Here is a 23664-nt window from a genome sequence, read left to right on the forward strand (position 1 = left end):
CTGATTGTAGTTGGACGGGGCAGTGAAAGTCTCATTGGTAAGATTTTAACATTCTGCGTGTGTGGAGACTCACTGATGTAAAAGCCCAGGATTGAAATCCTCATTGTTTACACAAGCAGCTTCATGAGGCCTTATTAACAATTATATCACCCTTTGTACTGCTTGGTCCCAAGTCAGTAAATCTTGTTTTTTGAACAATGTGGAGTGGGGGGGGATCCTGCAACTAAAAAGGAGGTAGGGAATTTAAGAGACTTTGGGTGAAATTACAAAGATAATTTTAAAGTTTAGCAAAAAATTTGGAGCACTGAGATAACATAGACAAAGGGAATGATTATAAGATGAGAGTAACAAAGAGAGGTTGCTTTAATTAAACTGATTAATGGATGGTTTAGATTGTATGTAACAGGAGGATTAGACTTAGTATTTAGTTGTGGAAAAAAGGGCATTTTTATTGGATATATTCTTACAGTATCTTTAATACCTAGTTAAATCCTAGTTTTTCTTTTAAAGAGTTATACATCATATATTATAATCAGTTTTATATTTTAAAAACATCTGAAAAATAAAATAATTTTAGTCTACAGAACTTAATTTCAGTGAAAGCTCATGTCAAGAGACGTGGTGGATTTTGATTTTTGAAGGGGAGGTCAACAAATACATACTATTTTAGAAGGATGGCAAAAATAATTTTTTATATTTTGGTTTTAAATTTTTCTTTAATAAAATGGAATTGAATATGGGAATGTGTAATCTTCACATTCTTCACCACTTTGAATTAAAGAAAACAAATTTTGTTACTTATGAAATTCTCAAATGATGTTTCAATTAACAGTGATTTAAAGACTGAAGACATCTATTCCATGTCTGTAGAAGTAGCTACTTCTGTTATAAATTACATTAACAGTCAGTAGCTTATATACATAAGATATTTGGCTGCTTCTGCTTTTCATTAATATGGTTTTGGAATTTAACCAATTCAGGAACATAATATAGTGGAAAGGCCTTGGGCTCTGTAATCAGACAGGCCTGGTCTCAAATCCTGGCAGTCTTGTACTTGCTGTGGGACCTGGGCAGCTCACTCATATGCTGCTAAACCTACACCATAGGATTGTTCTGAGGATCAAATGTGATACACATATCAAGTGACTAATAGAGTGCCCGTGGAAAAGTAGGTGCTCAGTAAATATTAATTCTCTTCCCTTCCTTTCCCCCCATTTGTCCACTTGTGTTTTTAATGGATCATCTTTACTCTGGGTTGTGTTGTAGGAAGTATTCTGGATGGATGGCTGCTGGAAACCCAATGCCTTAGCCAGCTCTTCTTCAATACTTAAGGATTTACTCTGGCATTGAGTAATGAGAATTTTGGTAAGAAAAATTAGATGAAGATAGTATATGGACTTTTCTTAAAAGGTCACTTGTATCTCAGATACTTCATAATAAGTTATATGGCTCTTCTCTAAAGATTTTGGGAAGTCACAGAGGTACGTTCACATATGGATTATTGTTGTTTTGAAAGTAAGTAAAACAGGTTTTTAAAGTCTGTTAACACCCTGATGTGCCCTTCATGTTGTTGTAAATGTATTAGTTCACTTATGTCACCCTGTTTTGTTCTTTAAGTGTCTATGTACTCAGTAAGTTGTGTAGTCTTTAACAGGTCTGGGTGTTATTCATCCCTTCAGTGTAGACTACATGAAGCACAGATTCTTAGAGGTTAAGTGGTTAAATCAATACTGCTGTCTGAAACTGTAAAGGTTTTGACAATGTTAAAGAGGCAGGCAGAGGTATTGAAACTCTGAGAAGTTCTAAGGTAAGTGATTTTCCTAAATCACCCAGAGAAATGATTATATATTGACTCTCAGGGTGGCATAGAGTATCTTTGGTTGGTTCCATTTCTATCCAATTTTTCTCCAAATGATATTAATTTTTAATTTCATCATCACATGAAATTAATATATAACTAGTACACCTATATTAGTAATTCATGTTACTAATTTGTGTTGTATGAAATATGTTGGACATATTAGGAAAGAAGGATGAAAGGGAGGTTAAGGATAATAGAAACAAATTAAGCGGTGATATTAGCATATATGTAAATTAGTAAATATGTATATTTTCTTTAAATTATTGTCATTGAAATGCATCTGGAAAAACATGTATTGAAGAATTTTGCACATAGGAGACAGAGCCGAAGGTAGAGAGGAAAGCAAAAAAAGTAAATTCTAATTTCATTAATTCTGGTAAGGAATTCTGAAATCTTGATATATTTACATTTTGGAACCTAAAAATATGATAATTTTAAAATTATTTTAAATCTCATTTTTTCAATCTTATTAATTTTTTTATACAGCAGGTTATTATTAGTTATCCATTTTATACATATTAGTGTATCCATGTCAATCCCAATCTCCCAATTCATCACACTACCACCACCACCCCCCTGCCACTTTCCCCCCTTGGTGTCCATACGTTTGTTCTCTACATCTGTGTCTCTATTTCTGCCCTGCAAACCAGTTCATCTGTACCATTTTTCTAGATTCCACATATATGCGTTAATATACGATATTTGTTTTTCTCTTTCTGACTTACTTCACTCTTATGACAGTCTCTAGATCCATCCACGTCTCTACAAATGACCCAATTTCGTTCCTTTTTAACTAAAAAAATTTTAACTAAAAATTTTTTAACTAAAAAATTTAACCACTTTGTCTATGATTATATTTTTCAGAAACCATATTTGAGAAGTACTTCCATCCAGTGCTACTTGTGTTTACTTCTGAACAGTCATTTTTTAACTGAGGCTGGCATTCATGTCTTCATTTTAGGGTAATTTTATCTTTCAGCATAAATTCATCATGTTAATAACCATGATCATTGTTCTTCAATATCTTCTCTATTAAACTGGTTTATGTTCAGTTTGCTTAAATCCTTAGGTACTCAGTATTTGGGGTATGATAGAGGACAGATTATGGGAGATTCAGAGCAGGTTTGGTAAACATCCTACAGAGCATTTCTATATTCTTGTAATATTCCAAATGAGTATTATATCCTGCAAATAAATTGGACTTCTTGGTACCTAACTAAAATTGGAAGTACACTCTTTATTAATATCCTGTGTGATTTTCACACCAGTAAAAAAATTAGATATTGAGGGCTCACCCACATTACTTTTTTATCTGTCCCTGGCACTGACTTCTCCTATCCTTTGAGCCTTATGTTAGTTCAGTTTAAAACATTTCTTTCTTTATTGAGGCCTTTTGTTTTTCTTCCTAATAAACATTCATATTTTTCCATGCCTATTAACTTTTTTCTTCTCTGTTAGATGCAACTAATACACTGCACTCACCCAACCTATAGTTATGTAATCTCTCAGTTCAGTTTTACTCTATAATGCCTTCATGCTGTGGGGAACCATAGATTTGTGCAGGTAAATCCTCCTCTCAAAAGAAAAAAAATAGTATTGGCTCTCATGCTTCTGTACAGGATCCATCAAAGAGAGACTATTATTCCTGAAGCTCTAAGAATTATTCTACAGTACTTGGTCAGGGTATGTGTCTTTTGTCCTGATATTAAATTACTGTTTTACAAACAATAAGTAAGCTATATGATCTAGTTTTATGACTAGATTAGGCTCAAGTCCATAACGTTTATGGAGAAAGCTGCTACAAGGAGCGTGCAAAGGGAATGTTTAACCTACTATAAAGAATATTTACTGTCAAGATCATTACATGAAAAAGATGATTGCTTATTTTAAGAATTTACCCATTTATTAGACGTAAAAGTCTGATGGGACCTCTACTTAAAGAAAAGTAATAATTCATTCAAAAACATTACTGAGGGGCTTCCCTGGTGGCGCAGTGGTTGGGAGTCCGCCTGCCAATGCAGGGGACACGGGTTCGTGTCCCAGTACGGGAGGATCCCACATGCCGCGGAGCGGCTGGGCCCGTGAGCCACAACTGCTGAGCCTGCGCGTCTGGAGCCTGTGCTCCGCAACGAGAGACGCCGCGACAGTGAGAGGCCCGCGCACCGCGATGAAGAGTGGCCCCCGCTCGCCGCAACTGGAGAGGGCCCTCTCACAGAAGCGAAGACCCAACACAGCCAAAATAGATAAATAAATAAATAAAAATAAAAAATAAATAAAAAATAAAAAAAAAGAAGCACACAACCAGGACTATTTAAAAAAAAAAAAAAAACATTACTGAGCACTGCCACACATCAAGCACTGTTTTTATTTCATTGTGATAAATTGCACCAGGTTATTTATAAGTCATCCCTTCAAATTAGGCTTTTCTTTAATGCAAGTTGGTCATCAGGCTAGCCTAAAGCTTCAGAGTTGTACTATATGTTCAGTTTTTATATTCATCTACAAGGCTGTCGAATACACAAAGGCAAGGATAGCACTCATCTTTTCACTTGTTGGATTAAAAAAAGTCTTCATTGCTCTTTTGCCTATAGTATTCATGAAGACAATATTATGTTCATTCAAAATGCTTTGCTCTTTGGTTTTGCTTTCAGTTGTATCAGTGCAGGTCTTCCTAAAACAGAAGCAAACTGGCAGCATGTAATAAGTGATTTGAAAAGAATTGAAGATCTTATTCAAGTGAGTACTCATTTTTCCATAAAATATCTGGTATAATTGCTATGGAGTATGTTATTCCTTGTGTTTTGCCGTCAATCTTAGTGAGATCTCACTTGAAACAATAATGTTTCTGTAGAATTGGTGAGCCTCTTAGCACCTCAAATGAACTCTTTTATTTAGAATTTTCCGACCCTAATTATCTTTAAAACTCAATTTATGAGTGGCCCAGCATGAAGAGCTCTCTGTCACCACAGGCCAAAGAGACTCCCTTTTCCTACCCAAGAAGCCAGGCAGCTTTGTGGCCCTTGTGGGGGGAATGGCCTGACTCAGGGAAGGGCTGTCTGTTCCATGGGCTAGAGAACCCTTCTCCCACCTGGAGACACTAGTTGACCTGGCAGAACCTGTAGAGGGGAGAAATATGGGCTGTACTATTGTGTGGGCGATACAACAGGGAGCAGTGAGAGTCCCGGGTCAGCAGGTGTACCAAACCTTCCAAATTAGCACCACAAAGATTCTGAAAACTGAACCGTCATTGGAATCACAGCATGCAAACATAGGTCAGAACCTCTATGCTAAGCCTACACAGGGTGGCTGCATGTTAAAACAGAAGATTTAAATAGGACCAGGGTCTCCTGACATAATAGCCCAAATACCAGAATACAATTGAAAAATCACTTTTCATACCAAGAAGCAGGAAAAATCACAACATGAATGAGAAGAGACTCAGAAACAGACTCTGAAACTGAGATGGATTAGATGTTGGAATTATTTGACAAGGATTTTAAAGCAGGTATCGTGAAGATGTGCCAGCAAGCAATTATGAAGATCCTTGAAACAACTGAAAAAAACCGCCAAAAAACAGAAAGTCTTAGCAAAGAAATACAATATGTAAAACGCACCAAATGGAAATTACGGAACTAAGAGATACAACAAGTAGAATATGAAACAAACTGGAGAGGCTCATTAGCAGAATGAATATGACAGAGGAAAGACAGTCAACTTGAGGATAGAATAATAGAAACAAAATAGACTGAAAAAAAAGCAAATAAAGCCTCAGGGATCTTTGGGGCAATAAAAGATCCAGCATTCCTAGCATTATCATCCTAGAAGGAGAGGAGAAAAAGAATACAAACAAAAGACAGAGATTGGCCAAATTGACAACAAAAGACAAACCAACTTTATGCTGTCTACGAGGAATTCACTTCAAATATACATGTATATACAAAAATATATACATATATAATATGTATATATAAATATATACATATATAATATGTATATATAAATATATACATATATAATATGTATATATAATATATACATATATAATATGTATATATAATATATACATATATAATATGTATATAATATATGCATATATAATGTGTATATATAATATATGCATATATAATATGCATATATAATATATGCATATATAATGTGTATATATAATATATGCATATATAATGTGTATATATAATATATGCATATATAATATGTATGTAATATATATACAAATATATACATATATAATATGTATATATTGTATATACAAATATATACATATATAATATGTATATATTGTATATACAAATATATACATATATAATATGTATATACAAATATATACATATATAATATGTATATACAAATATATACATATATAATATGTATATACAAATATATACATATATAATATGTATATATGTAATATATATACAAATATATACATATATAATAAGTATATACAAATATATACATATATAATATGTATATACAAATATATACATATATAATATGTATATATAATATATACAAATATATACATATATAATATGTATATATAATATATACAAATATATACATATATAATATGTATATATAATATATACAAATATATACATATATAATATGTATACATAATATATACACAGATATATACATATATAATATGTATATATGTAATATATATACAAATATATACATATATAATATGTATATATATATATATATATATAATGACATAGGTAGGTTGAAATTAAAAGAAGAGAAACCCATGCTGTAGTGGGTTGAATAGTGTCCCTCCAAAATTCATGTCCACCTAGAACCTCAGAATGTATCCTTATTTGGAAATGGGGTCTTTGCAAATATAATTAGTTAAGGTGAGGTTACAGTGGAGTGGGGTGGTCCCAAATCTAATGACTAGTGTCCTTATAAGAAGAGGACAGGACACATAGACACAGGGAAGAAGGCCGTATGAAAACCGAGGCAGCTAAAAGCCAAAGGAGATTGGAATGATACAGCCACTAGCCAAGGAAGGCCAAGGATCGCCTGGAGCTGCAAAGGGTTTGGGAGCCATAAGGAAGGACAGTTCTCTAGAGCCTTCAGAGGGAACAGGCCCAATTGACTCCTTGGCTTTGAACTGTAAGTGAATGAATCGTTTGAAGACACTTACTTTGTGATACCTTGCTACAGCAGCTCTAGGAAACTGAGGCACATGCACATAATAATTCACACAATAAGTTTAAAAATCAGAAGTGGCTATATTCATATCAGATAATGTAGGCTTCACAGCAAATAAAATTACTAGAGTCACGAGAGACATTACTTCATGGTAAAAGATGAGTCCACCAGGAAAACATAATGATCTTAAATGTGTACCTACCAAACAGCAGAGCCTCAAAATGTAAGAAGCAAACACTAATAATAGAACCGAAAGGTGAAGCAGACGAATCCATAAATATATTAATAGTTGACTTTAGTACATCCTCAGTGACAAATAGAACTACTAGACAGAAAATCAGAAAGGATATAAAAGAACTGGATGACACAGTCAACCAACAATGTCTAATTTCCATAGAAAAACACTTCATCCCACAACAGTGAATAAACGTTTTTTTCAGGCACCACTCACCAAGACTGAACATATCCTGGGCCATAAAACAAACTTTAGCACATTTATCAGAATTGAAATCATGCAGAATATGTTATCCAGCCCCAGTGGAATCAAGTAGAAGTCAATTACATAAGTACAACAGGAAAATCTCCAAACACTTGGAAATTAAATGAGACACTTATAAACATTTCATGGGTCAAAGAGCAGGTCTCAAAGGATATTTAAAAATATAGAACTGAATGGAGACAAATAGGCAACATGGAAGTTTTGTGGGATTTAGCTAAAGCTTTACTTAGTGGGAAATTGATAAAACTAAATGATTACCTTAGACAAGAGGAAAGATCTCAGTTCACCAATCTAAATTACTGTCTCAAGAAACTGGGAAAAGAGCAAAATAAGCCCAACACGTGCAGAAGGAAGGAAGTAATAAAAAGGAAGGAAGGAAGGAATGAAATTGAAATCAGGAAAACAATAGACAAAAATCAACAAAACATAAAGCTCTTTGGGAAAAAAATCAATAAAGTTGATAAACCTTTAGAAAGCCTGACAAAGATAAAAGAGATGACACATACCATTAGTATCAGGACTGAAATTGGGGTCTTACTACAGAACCTACAACCATTAAAAGGATACTAAAGAAAAACTATGAACAACTTTATTCTCGTAAATTTGATAATTTGGAGGAAATGGACAATTTCCTTAAAAACCACAAACTACCAAAATGTAACAAATGCAAGACCTGTTCAGTATCTGAAAATCAATCAATGTAATCCACTATACGAGTAGACTAAAGTAGGAAATCATATGATCATATCAATTGATGCAGAACAGACATTTTAAAAATGCAGCACCTCTTCAGTGATAAACATGATAAACATTTCTCAGCAAACAAGGAATAAAGGAGAAGCTCCTTCAGTTTGTCACAGAGCATGTACAGAAAACCTAGAACTGACATTAGACTTAATGGGGACTGACTGCTTTTCCCCTAAAATTGGGAACAAGGCAAGGATGTCTTTTCTTACCACTCTTATTCAACATAGTATTGAAACTGTAGCTCAATTGGCAAGGCAAGGAAAAAAGAAATAAAAGGCTAAGGCAAGAAAAATAAATAATAAGTATGCATATTAGAAAGGAAGAAATTATAAATCACCCTAAGTCTTTTTTGGAGAGAAAGTACCAATAAATGGCTGTATTTTATTTAGGGAATGCAAATTAAAGCCTCAATGACATATCACCTATATGAATATTTAAAAAAAAATATTGATAATACCAAATGCTGGCAAGGATGTGGAGAAACTGAATCATTTATATATTGCTGGTGAGAATGTAAAATTGTACAGCCACTCTAAAATAGTTTGGCTGTTTCTTATAAAACAAAACATGCATTTGCCATATGATCCAATAGTTACACTCAAACATTTATATCAGAGACATGAAAATTTGCATTCACACAAAAACATGCATATGAATGTTAATAGAACTTTATTTATAATAGCTAAAAACTGGAAAGAACCCAAATGTCCTTCAACAGGTCAACAGTTAAGCTTCGGTACTTTATATCAAACAATAATAGTGAGCAATAATAAGGAACAAATTACTGATACAACAAGTTGTGTGGATCTCCAGAGTATTATGCTGTGTGAAAAAAAGCCAGTGGGGTAAACAAACTGTAGTTCATCTGTACAATGGAATATTACTCAGTGATAAAAAGAAGTAAGCTGTTTAGCCATGAAAAGGTATGGAAGAACCTTAAAAGCATATTGCTAAGTGAAAGAAGCCAATCAAAACAGGCTACATACTATATTATATGATACTATATGATTCCAACTATCTGACATTCTGGAAAAGGTTGGATACAATACAACAGGGGACAAGGGAAAGGGAAGGATAAAAAGGTGGAGCACAAGTGATATTTAGGGCAGTAGAACTATTTTGTATGATACTGTAATGATCAACGCATGTCATTATACATTTGTCAAAAACTATAGGTGTACAACACCAAGAGTGAACCCTAATGGAATCTGTGGACTTTAGTTGAAAATGTATCAATATTGACTCATCAATTGTAATAAATGTACCAAGCTAATGCAAGATGTTAATAATAGGGGAAACTTGGGAGGGGGCCAAGGGGCCGTATGGGAACTTTCTGTACTTTCTGCTCATGTTCTGTAAACCTACGACTGCTTAAAAAATAAAGTCTATTGATTTTTTCAATAAGCCTATTTCAAAAGGTTATATGCTGTATAATTCCATTTGTATAACATTCTTGAAATGATATCATAGGAATGGAGAGCAGAGAAGTGGTTGCCAGGGATTAGACGGATGGTAGGGGGTGGGAGGAGCATATCTGGAGGAAGTTGATTTTGGCTATACAAGAGTAGCAGGAGGATTCTGTATCTTAACTGTGGTAGTGGTTACATGAATTTACACATCTGATAAAACGGCATGGAACTACACACACACGCACACACACACACTAGTGCACATAAAACTGGTAAAATCTGAACAAAGTGGGTGGATTGCATCCATGTCAATTTCCCGGTTGTGCTATTGTACTGTATTATGCAGGACCTCAACACGGAGGAAACGGTGTAGGCGCACACAGGATTTGCCTGTATTTTCTCTTACAATTTCATATGAATCTAAGATTATCTCAAAATAAAGAATTTCACTGAAAAAAGTTTTAGTGTTTTCAGTAGGTTGTTCTCATTGTATCTAAAGCGGGAATAGTTTTTCATATTACCTAATTTTGTTTCCTTTCAGTCTATACATATGGATGCCACTTTATATACTGAAAGCAATGCTCATGTGAGTATAGTTTGTTTTCAATATTGCTATATTTTGCAATTTTCAAAGGTCTAAGAAGTATATTTTCATAAATTTACTGAACTGTGTATAGTTTAAAAATCTAACTTTTGGCATGTTCTTATGACATATGGTCAATGAATTTTATATGTAATTGTTGAGTTTATAGGACTTGGGGAGAAAGAGCTACATAGATGCTGTTTTCATTGTAGCATCGTTGCCGAATCAAAACATAAAAAAGCTTTTCCCATCAATGTCAAACAATATATAGTATATATTTCTGTGATGCAATTAAATCACGATGCAATTAAATGCAAGAATCAAGTTAACTCAGGCAATTTAAAAGTATCCAATATATCAGTTGTTTCCAGTGCTGTAGCATATTAGCACTTTTAATCATATTTTTTACAAACTGTTTAAATACATTCATGCTCTACATTTTGCCCGAATCTCTACAGTTGTCAAAAAGGGATTCTGACTGCTTGCTCTCTATGTGAGAAAGAAAACAAACACAACCCACAAAGTCTATCAGAATTCAAAACAGATCTTGAACTTGTTTCACTAATATGCTGCTGACGTTGCCTTAGGCATGTAGGATTTCAGTTGAGTTGCTAGTCCTTTCCCTCTGAATTGGCTACAAAAAACCAAGAAACAAATCCCTGACATCTTCACTTCGTGAAAAACAAACTGTGTTGTGTGCATTCAGAACTATGAGTCCTCTCTCTATTATTCCTTAAGTAGAATTTCTCTGCAATAGAAGGTTTTGCCCTATCAAGACTTTCTAAGCATTGGAAAGAAGCCACAGCCAGAGACTAGAAAGAACAGATATCCATCATTCACTTGGATAGTGCTGCTGCACTAGAAATTGTTTCCCTCTTTTGGCTTCAGCATGTTTTCCACTTTTCTTTGCATTTTCTTCAAAGTAGAAAGCAGTCAGTTAACCACCAGCACTCCGAATCCTGAGATTGCTTTTTTTGTAAGAAGATAACCTCGCAACCCGTGGGGTTGTAGAAAGTAGTTGAGATTGAAATTTAGATTTAAACCCTGACCCAGCCACTTCCGAGCTTTGTTACCTTGGAAGACACTAAATATTTCTGAACCTCAGTTTTATTATTTATTTTATTTTATTTATTATTTAGTTTTATTATCGACATGGTGACAGCCTTTCCCCTTTCAATCCGGAGAAGCTACTGTGGGGGAATAAGGAATATTGCCAGTCCCAGGCACGTGGCTGTCATCCTTCCTTCCTTCTTCCTTCCTTCCTTCCTTCTTCCTTCCTTCCTTCCTTCCGTAAGCACCTGTTAAGTGCCTGCAGAGTCCCAGGCACTATGCATGACACTGAAAACAGGAAATCAGACACGTCGTGGTCAAATTCCCACATGCTCATTAAATGCTTCTTTTGTTTGAAGCTTAAGTTTTTGTTAAAGTAATCCTCTTGGGAAATGTATTTTTGTGGGACCTGAAAGATACCGTTCTGATATGGCCAGCCTGTGAATAGACCATACTCCTGCTTTGATTTTTCTAAGAAATTTCTTGGAATCATGTCTGCCTCTGGAACTTTGGAACTTGCAGAAATAGTATGATTAGCAACCACCACTGTTTAAAATGTTAACAATATGATCTGATTCTAAGAAATTCTTCCATATGCACCATCTCTATTCATGTTCTGAGAGTCTCAGGTCAGTATTATCTGCCCTTTACACAGAGGAAATGTGCTTAGTGAGGAAAAAGTGGCCTATTATTTCCACATTTTCTAGTTTTAGGTTCTTTCTTCTATACAGTATCACCATCCTTCCTGTTTTGTTCTCAGTTTGTTTTGGTTTTGATTTCAAAGCCAAAAGAGAAGAAAAAAAAAATCAAGCTGCTTCCTATGTAAAACTTTTTAGGGGTATTGTGTTTCTTTATAAAATAGCTGGATTGACTTTTTAAAACATCAAAATTACATCTGTGTGAAACTGAATGATGGGGAAATAATTGTCTTTTTTTTTTCTTTTTCAAAATGGTTCTTTGTATCTCTTCTAGCCCAGTTGCAAAGTAACAGCAATGAAATGCTTTCTCCTGGAGTTACATGTCATTATGCATGAGTCCAGAAATTCAGACATTAACGATACGGTAGAAAACCTTATCATCCTAGCAAACAGCAGTTTATCTTCCACTGAGGTGAGTTATCCAATAGTTATGCAGAGCTACATCGGATGCTCTTGGCTTGATTGGGAGAAATCATTAGCTGGATGGGATGTAATGGACAAGGAGACCCTCTGAAGGGGCACTTGGGAAAGTGAGTTAATTCCAGTGGAGTGGCATCCAAAAGCAGCACCGTCACTAGTGTGCATACACTCCTAAACTGTTTATTGATTTATTCATTCAACAAACATTGACTGCATGCTCTAGGCCGTGTGCTTCAGTGCTGGTATGACAAGGGTGAACCAGACAGTCAGGTCACTGACCTCAAGGTGTCGATCACTAGGTGCAGTGGATAGACGTTAATCTAATTACATAATTGTTGAGCATCCATAGTAGTAATCCACATTTACTTGGGTTATTACTCTGTGCCAGATACTGTTCTTCAAGGGTTAGATGGTAATTCGTTGAATTCTCACAATCAATCTGTGAGATAGTTGTCACTGTTTCTGTTTAAGGTTGAAGGAATTGGGGCTCTGGGGGCTTGAATCTCTTCCTCCAATTCACACAGCTAGTAAAATGGGGAGCCAGGAGTCCCTGAGCAGTTTCACTTCAGAGTCTGCCTTCTTATCTACTCAAAGAATAAATGCTGCAAAAGGATAATCATAAAAATATTAATAACTGGAGTATAATTTGGACCATTCCAGGCAACAGGAGTAATATAGGCCTCCAGGAGAGCAAATACCAGGGACCCCCCTGGGGCATTGGCTATGCAAAGGCCCTACAAAGGATTATGGCTTTCAGGGCAAAACACTAGTGGCCAAAGCAAAGTGAATAGAAAAAGTTTTATAAACCAAAAAGGCATAATCATAATTCGTTCATTTCACAAATACTTTTTGGGCCCCATTGTAAGCCCTCAAGATAACAGAAGTGAAAAAACACACATAGTTCCTGCTCTTATGGAAGGAAGAAGCATACAGAAATCAACCAATCAGCAAATGAATAATAAGTCAGGTGTTTATTAAGTGGAAGGGCAAAGAAAAAAGAGGCAGGTAAGGTGACTGGGAATCTACTTTAGAGAAGGTTTACCTACTCAGCTGACATTTGGCAAAGACGTGAGAGGGAAAGAGCTTTAAGGATGCCGGGGAAAGTATGTTCATGCAGAGGCAACTGAATGAGCAGACACCCCGAGCTAGTGTGCTGGACACTTTGGATTTTCCCTAAAAGTGCCAGGTGCTTCAATGTCACTGTGTCAGTGACGTTACCTCTTTATAACCACAGCCACTCCCCCACCTCAGCACGCCCCACCCCCTTCTCTGTATGTCCCTCTGTCTTAAATACTACATATCTTACTTGATGGATATTGTCTGTTTTTTCCTACTAGAATGGCAGCTTCAGAAGGGGAGGGTTTTTTGTTTGTTTGTTTGTGTTCGTGCTGTATCCCAACTCCCAGAACAATGCTTGGCATGTACTAGATTCTCGATCTATTACTGAAATGAATATATTAATGTTAAAAATACTCTTGTGATATGTTATTTCTCTGTTATTGGTGGAAAGACTGACCCATGCAACAGACAACTCACAGCAATGTCAATGGGGAGCACTTTAATGTGCATTTTTATAGTCACCCTCATCATGACATAGTGTGGCCGGACTGCACAGTCAGAAGACCTGGATGCAGAGCATTTCATTGATTATGTCAAATGAGATGAGTCATTTAATATCTCTGCCTTTCTAGCTGATATAATTATTTTCAGGATCAAATAGGACAGCACAATATGGAATATGATAGCGCCTAGCGTAGAGTATGTGCTTGATAAACATTGGTGAATCTGAATTTTAAATGCTTAATGGATGGAAAATCTAATTTTGAATTTTGCTGCTGAAGCTTTCATGGTTCAGCTGATCCCTGAAAAGTTTAATTTTAATCACTACATTTGCAATATTCTAGCTATTCATGAAACTGTTTATTTTTTTTGTTATTTTTTTAACATCTTTATTGGAATATAATTGCTTTACAATGGTGTATTAGTTTCTGCTTTATAACAAAGTGAATCAGCTATACATAAACATATATCCCCATATCCCCTCCCTCTTGCATCTCCCTCCCACTCTCCCTATCCCACCGCTCTAGGTGGTCACAAAGCACCGAGCTGATCTCCCTGTGCTATGCAGCTGCTTCCCACTAGCTATCTATTTTACATTTGGTAGTGTATATATGTCCATGCCACTCTCTCACTTCGTCCCAGCTTACCCTTCCCACTCCCTGTGTCCTCAAGTCCATTCTCTACATCTGTGTCTTTATTACTGCCCTGCCCCTAGGTTCTTCAGAACCAATTTTTTTTTTTTTTTAGATTCCATGTATATATGTTAGCATATGGTATTTGTTTTTCTCTTTCTTACTTACTTCACTCTGTATGACAGACTCTAGGTCCATCTACCTCACTGCAAATAACTCAATTTCGTTTCTTTTCATGGCTGAGTAATATTCCATTGTATATATGGGCCACATCTTCTTTATCCATTCATCTTTTGATGGACACTTAGGTTGCTTCCATGTCCTGGTTATTGTAAATAGTGCTGCAATGAACATTGTGGTACATGACTCCTTTTGAATTATGATTTTCTCAGGGTATATGCCCAGTAGTGGGATTGCTGGGTCATATGGTAGTTCTGATTTTTAAGGAACCTCCATACTGTTCTCCATAGTGGCTGTATCAATTTACATCCCCACCAACAGTGCAAGAGGGTTCCGTTTAACCACACCCTCTCCAGCATTTATTGTTTGTAGATTTTTTGATGATGGCAATAATGACTGGTGTGAGGTGACACCTCATTGCAGTTTTGATTTGCATTTCTCTAATGATTAGTGATATTGAGAATCCTTTCAGGTGTTTGTTGGCAATCTGTATATTTTCTTTGGAGAAACGTCTATTTAGGTCTTCTGCCCATTTTTGGATTAGATTGATTGTTTTTTGATATTGAACAGCATCAGCTGCTTGTAAATTTTGGAGATTAATCCTTTGTCAGTTGTTTCATTTGCAAACATTTTTTCCCATTCTGAGGATTGTCTTTTCATCTTGTTTATGGTTTCCATTGCTGTGCAAAAGCTTTTAAGTTTCATTAGGTCCCATTTGTTTATTTTTGTTTTTATTTACATTTCTCTTGAAAGTGGGTCAAAAAGGATCTTGCTGTGATTTATGTCATAGAGTGTTATGCCTATGCTTTGCTCTAGCTGTCCAATTTTCCCAGCACCACTTATTGAAGATACTGTCTTTTCTCCATTGTATATTCTTGCCTCCTTTATCAAAAATAGGGTTACCATATGTGCCTGGGTTTATCTCTGGGGTTTCTATCCTGTTCCATTGATCTATATTTCTGTTTTTGTGTCAGTACCATACTGTCTTGATTACTGTAGCTTTGTAGTATAGTCCGAAGTCTGGAGCCTGATTCCTCCACCTCTGTTTTTCTTTCTCTAGATTGCTTTGGCTATTCGGGGTCTTTTGTGTTTCCAAAAAATTGTGAAATTTTTTGTTCTAGTTCTGTGAAAAATTCCATTGGTAGTTTCAAAGGGATGGCATTGAATCTGTAGATTGCTTTGGGTAGTATAGTCATTTTCACAATGTTGATTCTTCCCATCCAAGAGCATGGTATAACTCTCCATCTGTTTGTATCATCTTTAATTTCTTTCCTCATAGTTTTCTGGATACAGGTCTTTTGTCTCCTTAGGTAGGTTTATTCCTAGGTATTTTATTCTTTTTGTTGCAGTGATAAATAGGCACGTTTTCTTAATTTCTCTTTCAGATTTTTCACCATTACTGTATAGGAATGAAAGAGATTTCTGTGCATTAATTTTGTATCCTGCTACTTTACCAGATTCATTGATTAGCTCTAGTAGTTTTCTGGTAGCATCTTTAGGATTCTCTATGTATAGTATCATGCCCTCTGCAAAAAGTGACAGCTTTACTTCTTCTTTTCTGATTTGGACTCCTTTTATTTCTTTTTCTTCTGTGATTGCTGTGGCTAACACTTCCAAAACTATGTTGAATAATAGTGGTGAGAGTGGACAACCTTGTCTTGTTCCTGATCTGAGAGGAAATGGTTTCAGTTTTTCACCATTAAGAACAATGTTGGCTGTGGGTTTGTCATATATGGCCTTTATTATGTTGAGGTAAGTTCTCTCTATGACTACTTTCTGCAGGGTTTTTTTCATAAATGGGTGTTGAATTTTGTCGAAAGCTTTCTCTGCATCTATTGAGATGATCATATGGTTTTTCTCCTTCAATTTGTTAATATGGTGTATCACATTGATTGATTTGCGTATATTGAAGAATCCTTGCATTCCTGAGGTAAACCCCAATGGATCATGGTGTTTGATACTTTTAATGTGCTACTGGATTTTGTTTGCTAGTATTTTGTTGAGGATTTTTGCATCTATGTTCATCAGTGATATTAGCCTGTAGGTCTCTTTCTTTGTGACATCTTTGTCTGGTTTTGGTATCAGGGTGGTGGTGGCCTCATAGAATGAGTTTGGGAGTGTTCCACCCTCTGCTATATTTTGGAAGAGTTTGAGAAGGATAGGTGTTAACTCTTCTCTAAATGTTTGATAGAATTCACCTGTGAAGCCATCTGGTCCTGGGCTTTTGTTTGTTGGAAGATTTTTAATCACAGTCTCAATTTCAGTGCTTGGAATTGGTCAGTTTATATTTTCTATTTCTTCCTGGTTCAGTCTGGGAAGGTTGTGCTTTTCTAAGAATTTGTCCATTTCTTCCAGGTTGTCCATTTTGTTGGCACATAGTTGCTAGTAGTAATCTCTCATGACCCTTTGTATTTCTGCAGTGTCAGCTGTTACTTCTCCTTTTTCATTTCTAATTCTATTGGTTTGAGTCTTATCCTTTTCTTTCTTGATGAGTCTGGCTAATGATTTATCAATTTTGTTTATCTTCTCGAAGAACCAGCTTTTAGTTTTATTGATCTTTGCTATCATTTCCTTCATTTCTTTTTCATTTATTTGTGATCTGATCTTTATGATTTCTTTCCTTCTGCTAACTTTGGGTTTTTTTTGTTCTTCTTTCTAATTGCTTTAGGTGTAAGGTTAGCTTGTTTATTTGAGATTTTTCTTGTTCCTTGAGGTAGGATTGTATTGCTCTAAACTTCCCTCTTAGAGCTGCTTTTGCTGCATCCCATCAGTTTTGGGTCATCGTGTTTTCATTGTCATTTCTTTCTAGGTATTTTTTGATTTCCTCTTTGAGTTCTACAGTGATCTTTTGGTTATTTAGTAGTGTACTGTTTAGCCACCATTTGTTTGTATTTTTTACAGATTTTTTCCTGTAATTGAAATCAAGACTCACAGCATTGTGTTTGGAAAACATACTTGATACAATTTCCATTTTCTTAAATTTACCAAGGCTTGATTTATGACCCAAGATATGATCTATCCTGGAGAATGTTCGATGAGCACTTGAGAAGTGTATTCTGTTGATTTTGGATGGAATGTCCTATAAATATCCATTAAGTCCATCTTGTTTAATGTATCATTTAAAGCTTGTGTTTCCTTATTTATTTTCATTTTGGATGATCTGTCCATTGGTGAAAGTGGGGTGTTAAGGCCTCCTACTATGATTGTGTTACTATCGATTTCCCCTTTTATGGCTGTTAGCATTTGCCTTATGTATTGAGGTGCTCCTGTGTTGGGTGCATAAATATTTACAGTTGTTATATCTTCTTCTTGGATTGATCCCTTGATCATTATGTAGTGTCCTTCTTTGTCTCTTTTCATAGTCTTTATTTTAAAGTCTATTTTGTCTGATATGAGAATTGCTACTCCCTCTTTCTTTTGATTTCCATTTGCATGGAATGTCTTTTTCCATTCTCTCACTTTCAGTCTGTATGTGTCCCTAGGTCTGAAGTGGGTCTCTTGTAGACAGCCTATATACGGGTCTTGCTTTTGTATTCATTCAGCCAGTCTGTGTCTTTTGGTTGGAGCATTTAATCCATTTACATTTAAGGTAGTTATCGATATGTATGTTCCTATTACCATTTTCTAATTGTTTTGGGTTTGTTATTGTAGGTCATTTCCTTCTCTTGTGTTTCCTGCCTAGAGAAGTTCCTTTAGCATTTGTTGTAAAGCTGGTTGGTGGTGCTGAATTCTCTTAGCTTTTGCTTGTCTGTAAAGGTTTTAATTTCTCCGTCGAATCTGAATGAGATCCTTGCTGCGTAGATTAATCTTGGTTGTAAATTTTTCCCTTTCATCACTTTAAATATGTCCTGCCACTCCCTTCTGGCTTGCAGAGTTTCTGCTGAAACATCAGCTCTTAACCTTATTGGGATTCCCTTGTATGTTATTTGCTGTTTTTCCCTTGCTGCTTTTCATATTTTTTCTTTGTATTTAACTTTTGATAGTTTGATTAATATGTGTCTTGACGTGTTTCTCCTTGGATTTATCCTGTATGGGACTCTCTGTGCTTCTTGGACTTGATTAACTATTTCCTTTCCCATATTAGGGTAGTTTTCAACTACAATCTCTTCAAATATTTTCTCAGTCCCTTTATTTTTCTCTTCTTCTTCTGGGACCCCTATAATTCGAATGTTGGTGCGTTTAATGTTGTCCCAGAGGTCTCTGAGACTGTCCTCAGTTCGTTTCATTCTTTTTTCTTTATTCTGCTCTGCGATAGTTGTTTCCACTATTTTATCTTCCAGGTCACTTATCTGTTCTTCTGCCTCAGTTATTCTGCTATTGATTCCTTCCAGAGGATTTTTAATTTCATTTATTGTGTTGTTCATCATTGTTTGCTCTTTAGTTCTTCCAGGTCCTTGTTAATCGTTTCTTGTATTTTCTCCATTCTATTTCCAAGATTTTGAATCATCTTTACTATCATTAATCTGAATTCTTTTTCAGGTAGACTGCTTCTTTCCTCTTTATTTGTTTGGTCTGGTGGGTTTTTATCTTGCTCCTTCATCTGTTGTGTGTTTCTCTGTCTTCTCATTTTGCTTAACTTTCTGTGTTTGTGGTCTCCTTTTTGCAGCCTCCAGGTTTGTAGTTCCCGTGGTTTTTGGTGTCTGCCCCCAGTGCATAAGGTTGATTCAGTGGGTTTTGTAGGCTTCCTGGTGGAGGGGACTGCTACCTGTGTTCTGGTGGATGAGGCTGTATCTTGTCTTTCTGGTGGGCAGGACAGCACCTGGTGGTGTGTTTTGGGGTGTTTGTGACCTTATTATTATTTTAGGCAGCCTCTCTGCTAATGGGTGGGGTTCTGTTCCTGTCTTGCTACTTGTTTGGCACAGGGTGTCCAGCACTGTAGCTTGCTGATCATTGAGTGGAGCTGGGTCTTACTGTTGAGATGGAGATCTCTTGGAGAGCTTTTGCTGTTTGATATTACATGGAGCTGGGAGGTCTTTGGTGGCCCTCCCACCTCAGAGGCACAGGCCTGACCACTGGCTGGAGCATGACGACTCTGTCAGCCACATGTCTCAGAAGAAGAGGGAGAAAAAAAGAAAGAAAGAAAAATAAATAAAATAAAATATAAAGTTATTAAAATAAAAAATAAAATAAATTATTAAAAATAAAAAATTGAAAAGTAATTTAAAAAAGAAAGGAGGTACCAAACCAAAAAACACGCCCACCAATGATAACAAGCACTAAAAATTATACTAAAATAAACCAAAAACCAAAAAAACTGGAGAGACGGAACCCTAAGACAAATGGTAAAAGCAAAAGTATACAGACAAAATCACACAAAGAAACATACACATACACACTCACAAAAAGAGAAAAACGAAAAAATATATATCTATTAAAAAAAAAGGAAGAGAGCAACCAAATCAATAAAGAAATCTACCAATGATAATAAACTCTAAATACTAAACTAAGATAAACGTAAAACCAGAAACAAATTAGATGCAGAAAGCAAACCTCAAGTCTACAGTTGCTCCCAACGTCCACCGCCTCAATTTTGGGATGATTCGTTGTCTATTCAGGTATTCCAGAGATGCAGGGTACATCAAGGTGATTGTGGAGACTTAATCTGCTGCTTCTGAGGCTGCTGGGAGAAATTTCCCTTTCTCTTCTTTGTTCGCACAGCTCCTGGGGTTCAGCTTTGGATTTGGACCTGCGTCTGTGTGTAGGTCGCCTGAGGGCGTCTATTCTTTGCTCAGACAGGACGAGGTAAATGGAGCAGCTGATTAGGGGGCTCTGGCTCACTCAGGCCGGGGGGAGGGAGGGGTATGGATGCGGGGCGAGCCTGCGGCGGCAGAGGCCAGCGTGACGTTGCACCAGCCTGTGGCGTGCCGTGTGTTCTCCCGGGGAAGTTGTCCCTGGATCACAGGGCCCTGGCAGTGGTGGGCTGCACAAGCTCCTGGCAGGGGAGTTGTGGAGAGTGACCTGTGCATGCACACAGGCTTCTTGGTGGCTGCAGCAGCAGCCTTAATGTCTCATGCCCGTCTCTGGTGTCCACGCTGATAGCCCCAGCTCACGCCCATCTCTGGAGCTCATTTAGGCAGTGCTCTGAATCCCCTCTTCTTGCGCACCTCAAAACAATGGTCCCTTGCCTCTTAGGCAGTTCCAGACTTTTTCCGGGACTCCCTCCCTGCTAGCTGTGGCGCACTAGCCCCCTTCAGGCTGTGTTCACGCAGCCAACCCCAGTCCTCTCCCTGGGGTCTGACCTCCAAAGCCCGAGCCTCAGCTCCCAGCCCCCACCTGCCCTGGCGGGAGAGCAGACAAGCCTCTCGGGCTGGTGAGTGCTGGTTGGCACCGATCCTTTGTGCGGGAATCTCTCTGGTTTGCCCTCTGCACCCCTGTTGCTGTGCTCTCCTCTGTGGCTCCGATGCTTCCCCCCTGTCACCCCCCATTTCCACTAGTGAAGGGACTTCCTAGTGTTTGGAAACTTTTCCTCCTTTACAGCCTCTTCCCAGAGGTGCAGGTCCCATCCCTATTCTTTTGTCTCTGTTTTTTCTTTTTTCTTTTGCCCTACCCAGGTACGTGGGGAGTTTCTTGCCTTTTGGGAAGTCTGAGGTGTTCTGCCAGCTTTCAGTAGGTGTTCTGTAGGAGCTGTTCCACATGTAGATGTATTTCTGATGTATTTGTGGAGAGGAAGGTGATCTCCGTGTCTTATTTTTCCGCCATCTTGAAGGTCTCTCTGAAACTGTTTAAATTACTATAATTTGTGGTATTCTTCAAAATAGTTGAATTCAACCAATAATAATTGGGTGAATGTTATGTGCCAGGCCCTATGCTAAATGCTATGGGAGCAAAAATACATAGCCTTGCCTGTCCTGAAAAAGCCTAGAGAATAGTGGTATGCAAAGCATAAAGCTCCATAATATCAATATAATACATGATGTGATATGAGAGTCTAAACAAGGGGTTCTGAGAATGCAGAGAAGGGACATTTAGTGCAGCCCCAGGAGCTCAGAGGTTCAGAAAAGCCTTCCTAATGGAAACAGCACCTGAGTGATCTTAAGTGTGAGTGGTGGCAGCTAAAATAGAAGTGTGGAACAGGCAGAGAGAAAAGCAAAGACAGCAAGGCACCTAACAGCCTGATGTATATATGGGAGCTAAAGGCATAAGCCCAGTGTTCCTAGGGCATATCTTTGAGCTGTGGAAAACGTGAAAGAAATAGGTAAGGAACCGCTCAAGGAGGGCCTGCATGCCAGGCAGGGAAGCATGGACTTCCTGCTGGGGTAGATGACCAGAAACTACTGAAGGACTCTAAGCAGAAGTTCATGGTTCAATAGATTGTTTTTTCAATTTTTTTTTCATTGTCCTTAATTCACTCTAGGAAAAATCAGCCCTTATCAAATCTCCCATAGTTCTTCCTAATATGATAATTCCTAATCTGCCAACGAATTTATGTCTCAAGACTTCACCATATGGTTCAAATGATATGATACTCGCAGGAAAGGCATATTTTAGACTTTCCAATCTAATCCTTTCTTTTTATTTGCAGTATAAAACTGAATCGGGATGCAAAGAATGTGAGGAGCTGGAGGAAAAAAGTATTAAAGAATTTTTGAAGAGTTTTGTACATATTGTGCAAATGTTCATCAACCCTTCTTGATTGCAGCTGATCCTTTTCAGCATTTCTATTATTAACAAACAGCTCCCCGCTGCTTAGAGGCAACAACGAAACACTCAGCATTTCAAATGTGCTGCCAAAATAAATTCTTCTGGCAAGAGGATGATCGGGATCTTTGATCAGATGAGCTCACAGAAATGAAGGCCGAACAATGGCATTGAGTACCATGGTGTCTATGAACGAAGGACTTATTTTATTCATTTATTTTTAATTTATTATTGAGATTGTACATATTTGTAGCATAATGTAAAATGTTGAATAAAATTGTGTACATATTTTATCTTTTGAAATTGCAGTGATATTTTGTCATATGAAAATAGAAGGTGTTTGGTTCAAGGGTGATAGTCAAATTATTTAACAGCCACTGGGGCTGGGTACCACTGCTGTAGGTAAAGAGGATGCCCCAACCAACGTGGGAATTGACTACCAGCCTTCCTTTACTTCTCCTTTAGGTGTAGCACTTGGAGGGAGAATTGACTACCAATGAGAAAGGAGGAACTAGGTGTGAAACCAGTAATTCCGTTATTGATATATAAGGCACTTGTTATGAGAGAGAGAATTTGCAAGTACCTGGCACGGAATGTGCATCAGTCCATCTCAGGTGGGGATGGCAATAATAAACCTTCACTGATAGGTGGAACTGTGTATCAAAAACTGATGATTGCACTGGTGTTTATATTTTATGCTTCCCCAAGTACAGGTATTTTATTTTTCCACATTGTATTTGCCATGTTTGTATAATAAAAAAAGTGCTGATGAGTTAAAGTCAACATGATCTGGCATAAAATAATTGTTTCTATTATTTTTTAGTATGCTGTCTAAAATTTTCAAACTCTTTTCAAATGGAACTGACTGAAATGAAATATTCTCATTTCATCACAAATTTCTTTCCCCCAGTTCACTTCTGGCAGTCTTTACTGATAGACTAAATGGCAGGAATTGATCTCCTAAGAATTGGATTTCTTTCCATTTCACAGTGCAAACCATTTCTCTATTGAAACATTCTTTTGTAGTCCAGTGCCCCATCCAGGCTCATGTATCTCATTCTTTTAGTCAATGTATGCTTAAAATTTTCTTTCAAGATAGTTTTAGAGAAATCTGTATTCCATTTCACTTCCAAAGAGTCCTGTGTTAGCTCTCAGTTTGTTTTCTGTTCTTAGTCCAGACAAATAGTATTTGGCAGCCATTGGGATTGT

The 23664-nt window shown here is 36.8% G+C and overlaps 1 protein-coding gene across 5 annotated transcripts in view; it reads left to right on the top strand.

Annotated features, from left to right (window-relative positions):
• IL15 (interleukin 15) overlaps window positions 1-23243 on the top strand; it is a 92474-nt gene extending 69231 nt beyond the window's left edge. For 2 of the 5 annotated variants that reach the window (XM_057547492.1, XM_057547493.1), the window contains exons 3-8: window positions 2726-2823; window positions 4513-4597; window positions 10236-10280; window positions 12300-12437; window positions 20476-20559; window positions 22340-23243. In XM_057547492.1, the coding sequence (XP_057403475.1) occupies window positions 2726-2823; window positions 4513-4597; window positions 10236-10280; window positions 12300-12437; window positions 20476-20559; window positions 22340-22450 (561 nt within the window). In that variant the 3' untranslated portion in view covers window positions 22451-23243. Of the gene's footprint in view, window positions 1-1266; window positions 1366-2725; window positions 2824-4512; window positions 4598-10235; window positions 10281-12299; window positions 12438-20475; window positions 20560-22339 lie in introns of all 5 variants that reach the window. The other 3 variants (XM_057547495.1, XM_007189346.2, XM_007189345.2) reach the window with 3 other exon arrangements.
• Window positions 23244-23664: the final 421 nt, after the last annotated feature.

Source organism: Balaenoptera acutorostrata, chromosome 5, assembly GCF_949987535.1.
Source record: "Balaenoptera acutorostrata chromosome 5, mBalAcu1.1, whole genome shotgun sequence".
Lineage (NCBI taxonomy): Eukaryota > Metazoa > Chordata > Mammalia > Artiodactyla > Balaenopteridae > Balaenoptera > Balaenoptera acutorostrata.